The sequence below is a fragment of the Microtus ochrogaster genome, chromosome 5 (genome assembly GCF_000317375.1).
Source record: "Microtus ochrogaster isolate Prairie Vole_2 chromosome 5, MicOch1.0, whole genome shotgun sequence".
In the NCBI taxonomy this organism is placed as follows: Eukaryota; Metazoa; Chordata; class Mammalia; order Rodentia; family Cricetidae; genus Microtus; species Microtus ochrogaster.
In genome coordinates, this window is record NC_022012.1 from 46091336 (window position 1) to 46103961 (window position 12626).

Below are 12626 nucleotides of genomic sequence, written 5' to 3' on the forward strand. Positions count from 1 at the left end.
AAAAAAAAAAAAAAAAAAAAAAGAAAAAAAAAGAAAAAGAAATTGGTTTGTTTTATTTCTGTTGATCAGGGACAGAGTTGGCTCTGGCTTCAGATCCTGTGTGTTTCTTTCCCTGGCTCTGGAAGAGTGGGTTTCTTTGGCTGCCCCTTTTACCGGATACTTTCAATACAGATTGATGATAGCCAACATTTGCCTGGCAATTTTAGAGTATTATTGTTTTATTTACTGTGTTGATGACAGTGAATTAAAGTAGTAATGATGTAACCAAATAGGTTAGGTTTATGGAAGGTAAAGGAGTCATTTAAAACAGCAAAGTATGATATCATGTCTTTAGGTTTTGTTTGACTGGGCTGCCCTTGTACTAGTGCCTTGCTGACCTTGTCACTGTGGCTGTATACTATATTTTGAAGTTAGATAATGTGATAGTTCTGTCTGAGTGGTTAAGAGCACTATGGCTGTTGAAGAAGACGAGATTGGTTCGCAGCACCTGCATCTGTGTTCTTTCTGCATATTTCTATGGTCTTTTGTGTTTCCATACAAATTTTAGATTTTTGTCCTATTTCTGCTAAAAATATCATTGGAATTTTGATGTATGTTGTAGAGTATATTACTTTTTTGGAATCAAAAATATTCACAGTAGTAACCCTAGAATATGGAATGTTTTTCCATTTTTTATTTTTCAGCACATTGAAGTTTTCCTTGTAGAGATCTTTTATCTCCTTGGTTAGATTTATTATGAGTGTGCTATTTTTACTAATTTTGTTCTTAGCAGGTTTATTATTGTACATGAATTTTGGTATCCTACAACCTTACTGAAAATATTTATCACATCCAAAACTTCTAAAAAAAAAAAAAACCTTCTATAGTAAAGGACATGGATCTTTGAAGAGTAGAAGTGTGTCATCTGCAGCTTTTGTTCTTTCTCTCTTTGTTTTCTCATTGTCCTATGTAAGACATAAAATACTACATATACTGCATAAGAATCAAATGAGGAGGTGCCCTTAACTTTTACATTTAAGGGAAAATGTTCTCAGTTCTCTCTCATTTAGTAAAATATTGACCACTGGGTTTTTTCATATTTAGCTTTCATTATGTTAAGATATATTTTATTTATTACTAATTTCTTCATAACTTATCACAAAGTGCTGTTAAAATTTTTCTAATATGTTTTATGAATATATAGAGATAACCATGTGATTTATGTCTTTATTAGTACTGTATATTACATTTTTTGAAGATGTTGAATCAACTATGTACTTCATAGAAAGAAAGCTATTTGGCTCTGTTGCATTTTTTTAATTTTTCATTATTCCAGGATAATGTCATACATGAATCCAGTATTTTTAGATTACATTTATCCTGGGCTGGAGAGATGGCTCAGCCATTAAAGGCTGGGCTCACAACCAAAAATATAGATTACATTTATCCTGAAATCCTCCAACTGCTACCAGATCACCCCACCCACCCTTCCCAACTTCATGTCTATTTATTTACACATGTGTGTGTGTCTATGTGTGGGTATGTGCATAGGAGTAAAATGCCTACTGTGGTCAGAGGTGTCAGATCCACTGGAGCTGGAATTATAAGCAATTATGAGCCTCCCATCATGGTTACTGGGAACCAGTCTTTGGTCTCCAGCAAGAGGAATTCATGCTCTCAACCACTGAGTGATCTCTCTAGCCCCTTCCTGTTGTTGGAGGCCACTTGTTCATTTCCCAGCTGCCCAGACTCCTGAAATAATCACACAAAAACTATATTATTTCCAATACTGCTTGGCCAATAGCTTAAGCATATTTCTGGCTAACTCTTATATCCTAAACTAACCCATTTCCATTAATCTGTATATTGCCATGAAGCTGTGGCTTACCAGGTAAAGTTCTGGCATCTGTCTCCAGTGGGGCTAAATGGCTTCTCCCTGACTCCACCTTCTTTTCTCCCAGCATTCAGTATAGTTTTTCTTGCCTACCTATATTCTACCCTGTGCAGGCCCAAGAAAGTTTCTTTATTAACCAGTGGTATTCACAGCATACAGAGGGGAATCCCACATCAGCTTCAAAAAGTCAAGAGACCCTGGACATCTAGATGCCTAAAGAAAAAAAGATAATTATCCAATAGAATCAACAAGCAAAGAGAATTATGGTTTATGAGCACAGGTCATCTGAGGGTAAGAATCTCTGAACATAAACTAGAATAATAGTCATGATTCACTTAAAAATCAAAGCGGGCTTTGGAGTTGGACAACGGCTCTGTCCTTCTCTAAATCTAAGCATGTTGTTAAAAGAAAAATTCAGAGTTTCTGTCTCATGTCGGGAGCCATCTGGTATGGGTCAGAAAGAAGAAAGAATTTAGAAAAAAATTTACTTTTTTTCACACCTATTTTTGTCTCTATTGTACCTTTCATTGAAAATATGTCTGTATAAATAATGTTTAAGTTTTCCACAGTGAACAATAAATTTTCCTGTAGTAATTTTTGAAGTTTCCTGGAAGAAGATGGGGCCCCACAACAACCACTCCTATTTTGGGTACCAGGTGCTCAAGATGGTTCCAACTTGGTTAGCTGAAATGGTGCACCTTTTTGCAACATTCTGGCCAGAACTCCAAATAGAAACCTCAGAAAAATCCTACCAAATACTCAGAGACTATTTGCAGTTATAACAGACAGTAATCTTGAAACTTAAAAATCATTTTACTTTCACAGGATCCCATGGAAAGAACATCACCCCCATGACAGAATTAATTCTGGAATTAATTCTAGAAGACAATGTCCCCTCTCCCAACAAAGTCTGCCTCAGGGTTAAGGACATCAATTAGGGGTTGATTATAATTAGTATAGGGTTGAGGGTTGAGAGGGAAATTATGTAGGGTCAGGTATCTCTTTAGAAGAAAAAAAGGAAATCGGATTGGATAATAGATTAGTGTGAGCTTACTCACAATAATAATAATAGTGAGTAATAGAGTGAATACTTGTGAGCTATTATTTACAGGCAATTTACATTGGTATAGATTCTTGTATATTGATACAAACTTAAATTATATTAAATATGTTCCTGTTTTTTATCTATAATATTTGTATACCTAGGCAAAGTTATTTTGACATATTATATGCATGCATGTCTCTACCTCTGCTTAAGACATTTTGTATATTGATATAATTTTAGGATGTATTTTATCATATTGCAATATACATTTTTACCTCTGATAAAGATACTTATACATTGTTTACATTTTGAGGTCATTGGCCTCATTTGTTGCACAGTTGCTTAAAAATTGTTAAATATTCTAATATGAAGTCTTAGTCATTAAACTATATAGGTATTAAGAATTATAGGTCAATAGTCATCCATGTTTGTCATACTTATAGTTAGAATAATCAGGTTCTTTAGAGCATAGAGATTATATTCTGCATACATAGGTAATCTTCAACCACTTCAAAGAGCTGTAGAATATGGCATTTAAATAACTTAGGGTTCTGTTGACATGAGACACGATTCCTCCTGGCAGCACCAATCTATTCCTGAGAGAATGTTAAGCACCAAAGACACTCCACTTGGAGTTTGTTTTCTTCTTGGCAAAACTGGCCTTTGGGCAAGGAACTGCCCATGTCTTGACCACTGACAAAATGCATGATGTCCAGACAGAACAAGCAGGATACAAGAAAAAGGACTGTCAAATCTTGCCAAGACAGGATAAGATGGTTTTGAAAATTTTCCTGCCTCTGAAAATGGTCTGTCAGTTACTCTAGGCCTTAGCCAAAGTTGGTTGCCCCAGCATTGCAAATGAGACTTTGGGTGATTGCACAGGTGGACAGTTGTCTCTGTTATTTTTTTGCACATTTTGAAAGCTGCTCAATTGTACTTCCTGCTTACTCAAGTAATATTATTTCCCTTCTCAGGTCTTCAATAGGGCTGAAGACTAGATAGTCATAGTTACTTTTCTCTCATGTCTTGGCCAAGTTATTCATAATACAAGACTTAGACTCCTTAGGATAGAATAATTTGAAACATTTATCACATGTTTCTTGCCATATAGTTTTTGTTAACTATAATTCTAATTTTTATACTTGGTATTTGTTCTTATTGTATATAATTTTGTATTAGGCTTAGAACACTTTTATTTAAACAAAAGTGGGAGGTGCTATAAGAAATCCTTCAGCCAGTTTCTTTAAGATACCTGCCAATTTGAGCGTGGCCTCTTATACTATAAATGCCAGTGTAAAGCACCCACTACCTCTCTCTTCCGGCTGCTGGATTCCCCGTTCAAGCAGAGGACTGTGATTTGTGAGTCTACCCTTAAATAAATAACCCTTTATTATACTCAATTCTAAGCTAGTGTGGGATTTTTTTTTAGCATCCATCTTCACCTTCCTTTATATATTAACTCATTTAGTGCAATTAGTACTGCCCATATGCACATCAGTATAGGGTGCTAGAATTGCATGGGTATAAATGTTGTAAATAATTCTATTAAATGATAGCTGAAAACATTTTATTAGAATAAATACAACTTCTGTTGTATGTTTCTAATTTTATTTGATAACTTTTCAATATTTTCCCCCCAAACTGTAAACAATTGTCTTGTAAAATTATTAGTGAATGAAAATTTGATAATACAAATTGAAGTAATTGGTTCATATAAGCCCACCAGAATTATTCTTTTCAAGGTCACTTGGAGACCATTATAGTGCTTGGGTAGCTAAATTATCATGAGCACTGGACACCCCAGTCTCCCTCCTTCTTGGTTTGACTTGATTTGAACCCCAAAACTCAATACTTGAAACTTCTCTCCATTTCTCCTCACTCTTATATGAATCAGTACATTTTTATAGCTTTGGAAAAACTGCTTTGATAACTAACTTAACGTGTCAAAAGCCAGATTCCTTGACTCTTCCTCCACTGAGCTGCATCAATATTCCCAAGCTCCAACTATATCTCCAGAATAGAACAATTTCTTGCTGTCTTTGCAAGCTTTCCTTTTTGCATGCTGCTGCAATACAATACACCAAACAGATACATTTATGATGAAGTTTAATTCATAATTAGGTAAAACAATATGTTAACAACAGCTAATAAATAATAATTATTTATGTATAATGTATAATTACATTGATAATTTATAAGAAAAGCTATGTGAATGCAGGCTTTCAAAATATCTTCTTTGCTGCCTTTACATATCTTGTGACATTGCCAAGTGATACTGTATCTGTGCGATACAATGAATGATACAGGCATTGTGATATAGCATCAGTCTATTACACAAAGGTGCTTGAACACTGCACTGCAATATTGTGACATCAGTCTGAAAATGAAGGCAAAGTGGCTAACAATACATAGTGTGGATACACAAGAGGAAAACATAATTCACAAACCAGATAAGACGAGGTGGGGCAGAGCCCGTTTTTAACACACTACTCAAGATGGCGTGTAGTTTACACTCAGAAACTGTTTGTTCCTAGAATCTCTGATTTCACAATTTGGGGTCAGGTAACTAAAACTATAAAGCAAAACCATGAAGACAACAGTTTGTTATGTGGTTCCTCCCCGTGCTTGCTAGTCTTAATATGCCAACTTGACACATACATTAAAGTTATGTGAGAGAAGGGAACTCCAGTTGAGAAATGGGGAATGCCTCCATAAGATCGGCTTTAAGGGATTTCAACTTATCTTTTGATGTCTCAAGAGAAACCTTGAGACACTGCTTATTCTGAAAAGTGCTGCAGGAGACTTGGGCAGAAGAGTAGTCAAAGCTTCCTGCCAACCTCATTCTTCCACTCTCTGGATCCACTCTAATTGAATCAACTCATTTACATATTAACTAAATATTGACATTTTGCCATAAATGACCTGGAGATCATAGATAGCTTAAGGCACTGCCAGTAGTGTACTACCTTAAAGACTTTATCATTTGTGGTGGCGCACACCTTTAATCGCAGCTCTCTGGAGGCAGAGGCAAGCGAATCTCTGTGAGTTCAAAGCCAGCCTGGTCTACAGAGCGAGTTCCAGGAGAGGTTCCAAAGCAGAGAGAACAGAGAAACCTTGTCTCAAAAAATCAAAATAAATAAATAAATAGGCAGAAAGAAATTGTTATCTATACACAAAGGAGTATGCTTATAATTCTCAGTTTGGCAGACTGAGGCAAGAAGATCACTTGAGACCAGGAGTTCAAACTCAGCCTGGGCAACATAACATAGCAAACCTGCCTCAAAAGAAAAATGAAAGAAATTCGGGTAGTGTTTTTAACTTTAGTAAATTCGTAAAGTACAGCAGAATGACTTAGAATGAAGCATGCTGACTTGTTCCTTCCTACATGCCATTATATAACTGTTGTCTCAACCAATCCACTCCACCGTTAGAGAATTGAGTCACTGTGTCGGTGATCTGGCTCATTGTTGAATCGGTAAACGTTCTAACATGTGGTTCCATCATAGTGCAATCAGTGTATACATAAGTTGCTTAAGTCATTTAAATGTGTTTGCATTCCTGATTCAAGATGATCCAAATTAATGTCACTTAGTTCATAATGGAGATAGATAGTATTTTTAAGTCAACAGGCTGCATTAAAGGGACAAGAATCAGTTTGGCTTTTTTCCAGTCCTCCATTGAGGCTGACTTGCTTCTCGTCACCCTTTCTTTTTTGCAATAGAACTATTCTTGCAAAGTTACCATCTCACTTGAAGTTCTGTAAATCATATTTCTTTCTGTTAAGCGGGATGTGTCATTGTGTATAATTAATGGTTTATTAAGTCTTTAAAGGCAACAATCACAAAAGCTTCTTTTTCACTAATGTCATGCCAGTGCCTTGAACCTGGCAACTTCCTAGTCATTGTTGCTGAATTACTTCTGTGTCAAGGCTGTGAAGAAGTTATGTGCTTTATTCTTTGGAAATAGTCTTTCTATGTGGAGGGGTCTGATTCTTATTAGTGTGACTGTTTATTGGTGTCCATTTTCCTTCATTTCCTTCTTCCATCTTGCTATTCTGTTTTACCTGTGTGCCTTCATTTTTGAATATTCATATCATATTACTGTACTTAGTATATGATATACTGCTGATTGTGATATATCATAGATACTACCTGACTCTAATCAGTATTTTTGCTGACTAAAGTATTCCTTCATATGTTTCTTGCTCTTAAAGGCTCGTCTCATTCTGCTTATCCATTGTTCCATCTGTCCTTCCATGTCCTTTTCCTGACTGAATCCATTTTGATTGTGATACAAACATTATCACTGGGCTTTTTTGCCATAATCGATGGCTAAATTCATGCTCTGTTCATTATGTTGTCTAGTTAATTTGGAGATATATTTAGCACACTGCACACTACCACTTCATGGAATTTTTTTAGTAATTTGAGTGTAACTTTTATTACAATGATGAGTATTGAGACGCACTGTCACCTGCTTGTTTACCCATTAGCAAGACATAATTGCTTCAGGCTATATTTTCAGATTTTGTTTTATTGCTGAAATGTTCAATATAATCACAAATATCCCATAAACAGGTTTTAATCCTGAATGATATAGATGGCTATCACTAGTGATTTTGTAGCCTCATTTCAATGGCTATGTTCTTTTGTTTTAAATTATATCTAGCCTAATTTATTCTGAATGGCTCAGCAGGGATGCCCCTGGAAGATGATATAGAGAGTTGTATCCTGGCATGTTATAACCAGGTTGAGCCTAATTAGAAGACAGTTTACATTCTAAGCTCATGTGCACTCTGCATTTAGAAGGTACGGTCTGATAGAAATTAAATGCAGAGTGAATGAAGGAGTCAGCAAGAAGTGTAGTCCAGTTAAGGGTCTACTACAAACTGCAGAAGCGGTTATGAGGCCCTGATCTATATAATGTATTTTTTTATTAGCATGCTCTTAAAACATTAAAAGGAAGCAAAGGAAGGGTGCTCATCCATCACTGGTGCAGTGTAAAGTGGGACCGCTGCTGTGGTGAAGTCTGGTGGCTCTTCAGTAGGTTAAGTATAGAATTACCATATGATTCGGTGCTTCTGACTAGAAGCATTGTATATGTATCCGTACACTCAACATAGAAAATGGACGTTTTCATGGCACCATCAGTCATACTAGCCAGAATGTTCAAACCACTGAAGTGTTCCTCGGCAAATGATTTTTACAGTATGTTCATACAGTGTAACATGTAGTAATCAACACTTGACAAGCTACAGGATGAACCTTGAAACTCTTATGCTGGCCTAAAGAGGGAGACAGAAAAGAGCACATACAGTATGGTGTGATATATGCAAGTAAGGCAGACTCATGGAGGGGCAGGGCTGATGAGCCGAGGCTTAGGACCTACAGGCTTCCCATAGGGCTGATATAAATGTCTAAGAACTAGATAGTGATACTGTTTGCACATTGTGCTTATTGTAAATACTAATGAATCTTACATTTTAAAATTATTAAAGTGCAAGGGCTGCAGAAAGAGCTCAGTCAGTAAAATGCATCCCACACAGGCATGAGGACCTGAGTGTGACCCTCAACACCAATGTTAAAGGCCAGGCCTGGTGCTGCATGTTTCTAACCCCAGCACTGCATAGGTATAGGTATAGGGTTCCTAGAGCTTGCTGCACACAGAGTGATGGGTGGATTCCCAGGTATGGGGAGCCCAGGCCCCAGTGGGAGACCCTACCTACATCGGGGGACGTCTAGCTCCCACACACATACTCTACACAGCTTGCATATACACACAAATACACAAATTGATATGAAAATTTGTATTTTGCTATAATTTTAACAGAACTCAAAATTACGTCAGCATTTAAAAACAGCAACACTTAAGGGAAAATCACTGATTTAAGTACTTTGGGAAGCCCAGAAGTATTGTATACTGCATAGGACCTCAGAAATATAGCAAACTGCATAGGTAGTAGAGAAGGAAAGTGGCAAACTGTGTGTGCAAAATTTACTGTTTTTGATACCTCTCTGTGGTCCAAACAAAATGATCGTGAGTCAGGGCAAGTTGAAGGTCATTGTGAGGAATTTCCCGAGACACTGCCTCCAAATAAGAGTGAACAGAGGGCAGGGGACGTGGTTCAATGGTAAAGTGTTAGCCTAGCAAGCACAAGAACGGTTCAGTGTCCAGAAGGCATCAAAGAAAGAAAAGATGAATAAGGACTGGACAATAAGGCTTATATTCTTGCAAATTTTATTTTCATTTTATCTCTGCAGCTAATTACAGTTTAAATTGTCTATATTTTTAATAATTGTAAATGTGTTTTTTCATCTTTTTTTTCCCTCATTGTTGAATTGCAACATTTCTAATCTACATTTACTGTGATGGTTTCCCTCTCCCTGAGTTTTCCTCCTCTGTTTTTTTCCTATATTACAAACACAGCCTAAAAACCTGTGGTGTTTGGGGTAAAGGCTAAATAAGATTCTTATAAAATGGAAAATGTCCTTCCCAGTTTTGTAATTGAATACTCCTGAACTTCCTTGATATAGAACACATGGTCTTGATTGACACACTTCCTTTTCTTGGAGTACCCTTCAGTGTTTAGTGATCTGTCTGCCCATCCATTCTTTAAGACTGGGTCCTTCAAGAAACTTTCCTAACCCATGCAGTCTCAGATAAAAGCCATAGGGTTACTGGGCCTCGGTGGCCTATGTGTCTCTCACAGCTCTGGCTTCTGATTGTTTACTTGTTGATTCCTCTGTTGGATTACTGACTTCCTGACACCAGGGACAGTATCTGTCTTCCATGACTAAACACGCAGGTACCCAACAAAGCAAACTTTAACACTGTTTCATGCCTTACACGGTATTCACAATAAATGCTGAGTAAGACTATTGAAGACATAGAGAACTGAATCTAAGCCAAGAGCTGACAAGCAAAGACTGATTTAAGAGAGTTTTCATGGTAGACATGACATTTGGAATGGGCTGTGAAGTAGGGCAATGGCTTGAGGAGGCAGATTGTAGTCAATAGCTACTGAAAAGTGATTTTGTCCTAGTGTGCCAGGACTTGGGTTGTATGGGTCCTATGTAGTATATTGATTATCACTTATGAACACATGTATTTCCCAGAAGTGTTCCGCAGTTTTGTCTGTTTTGTGGCACTTTGTGTTGGGGGTGTGGGTGGGCCATGGACATATGAGACAGCACTGTGTGGAGGTCAGAGGACAACTCCAGGGGACAGTCCCTTCTTCCCTGGGCCAACCTCTTTGGTGCTTGCCTCTGCAGTGCATGCAGGAGGCTGATGGACCAGCCAGCATTTGGGAGTCTCCTGTGTCTCCCCCCATCTCTCTGTGATAGCACTGCTATCACAGGTGTGTTCTACCACACCCAGACTTAGTGCAGTTCTAGAGATTCAAACTCAGGAGCTTATACTTACACCCCTCGCCCTTTACTTCCTAAGAGAGCTCCCCAGCCACTCCTTTGTGATGTGATTTATATGAAACAACTATCTCTGTAAAACTTTATCTAAAAGTCGGAGTTTTTTTTTAGCATAATAGCAAATATTAGGAAATGTTACTATGGCCAGGTTTCAGAGAAGTTACATGGTTTTAGCAACAATTAGGTCTTAAAAATCTCTTTGCCACTCAGAAAGACCTTCATAAATGCTTTACAATGGTGTGTTATGTGTTAGTCCACAGGTCTCAGCAGGTTAATCTTTAGACCATTTGCAGTACTTAAGTTAGATCAGTTTAGAGATCTGTTAATTATAACTGGTAGATCCTATTCAGGCTATATTAAGAGTTAAATAGAAGGCTTACTGTTCCCATTTCTAGGCATTGATATTACCCCTTCCCATTTCTATACTACAAGAAACTAAAATAATCACATCTCTTTTGCACTCAGAATAAAATAAATATTTCATAACTGTTTAATAACAAATACACTTTTGGTAGAAAACACTAAAATTCTATTTTTTAAAGACACAAAAGTTATGTGTTTATCCTTTTAGATGAAAGTTGTTTCTAATTACTTGAATGCTAAGTGATTGTTTTTTTTTTTCAGATGTACTACAACATGTATGTTAAATCAAGGCTCTCTTTGCTAGGTCTTGAAGCCTTTTGTCACACAGAAATCTTTAAAATTACAGACTATCAACTTGCATGTTGCTAAAGTCACACAGAAAAGATGTTTTTGTGGGTTCTTTCCAACAGAAACATTAAATCATATTTGAATGTATATTAACTATGAGTTAAAAAAACATTTTTATTCTCTGTGGAAATCCTTTGTTTTAAAAGAAAAACCAATTTAAAAGTCGCCTACATTAACCCTTGGCATAGGCTAACCTCAAGGAAATAATAATAGCTCCTGAGTTGTTTCAGGTTAGTGGCTGTTGTTCCTAAAGTGCCAGCTTTAGAAGTAACCATTTAGATCAGGGCTTAGGGCAAACTATAGCCCAGACAGGGTGCTTTGTGTACAATATTACAGGGCCCCAGCCTCCCCTATCCGTTTATGCATTATCTGTGCTTGATTTTGCAGTGTGGGGTTTGTGAAGAAGTCTTCACAGCATGAGCTGCCTTATGGCAAGGAGCTGCCATCCAGAAGAGGGTGAGGGATCTCTAGGGAAAAGGATGGGGACAGTCGTGTCTGAGGGCTGCAGGTGCAGTTGGTGTTGCTGGGAACATGGCAGAGGTAGCGAGCTGTCTCAACTTGGGCACTCATAGGTAAAGACTCTTTAGTGACCAGCAGATCCTGGGTGAGCAAAGCAGGCTGGCTAAAAATGACTTGTGTGGGATAATTTTTACATTATTGTGTAAAAAGGTTAGCCTTGGCATTAGTCTCAACCCGCAGTGAAGAATAAGACCACCCAAGGACCAGCATATAGCAACTATATACTGACGAGAGAAGGTTACCTTCTGGGGTGATGGTTTTCCATGTCTGGGTTCAGATTTTACAAGTGAGTGCATTTGCCAAAACTTGGTGGATATGCACTGAAGATTTGGTCTCGTGTATTTTATTCTTGCATAAATCTTAAGTCTTAATCGAGACAAATTCTAAGTAAATATTGGGCTCTAGTTAATGACACACATCCTCCAAAGTGGCTAAGGCTGAAATGCCGAGAAGGAAATTAATTAATGCCCCCACAGTAAGAAAATGGACTAAGATTTGACAAGCCACTGTGATAAATGTTAATGCTAATGTATAGGTTGGATTGTATATCTACTTATTATAAAGGTATTTCAATCTTAAGATATTTTCATAATGAGGCAGCAAGAAACTGCTGTGTACAGAAGCAGCCGTGAGACCAGCGAAGACACGAAGCCATTACTTTAATGGGTTCCATGTTTCATAAACAACTGTCAGTCATGACTACAGAAACCTTTGTCTTGTGGTTGAGCATCTGACTGACTGATTCGTTGCATGTGGTCTGTTTCAGAGACAGTCCCTCTGCTAGCATCGACACGTGTGCGTTTCTGTCATCATTCATGAGCTCCAGTAGGACTCTGCTGATTGATGGGCCAGTGGAACTTCAAAGAGGCCTGCAGAGGCAGGAGCGGCATCTTTTCCTATTCAATGACCTGTTTATTTCAGCCAAAATCAAGTAAGTAACTTGTATATACTGCGAGTAATCATTATAAAGTTTAATTTCCTCTGACAAAGACCACATTCTCCACTCGGTTCTTACTGTAAGAACGTCTGGCATGTATTAAATGCCTAATATCTT

The 12626-nt window shown here is 37.4% G+C and overlaps 1 protein-coding gene across 2 annotated transcripts in view; it reads left to right on the top strand.

Annotated features, from left to right (window-relative positions):
- Positions 1-12626, top strand: part of Arhgap20 (Rho GTPase activating protein 20) — a 91035-nt gene that overhangs the window by 42850 nt on the left and 35559 nt on the right. For both annotated transcript variants that reach the window (XM_026779123.1, XM_005347342.3), the window contains exon 3: positions 12339-12503. In XM_026779123.1, coding sequence (XP_026634924.1) covers positions 12339-12503 — 165 coding nt within the window. The remainder of the gene's footprint in view (positions 1-12338; positions 12504-12626) is intronic.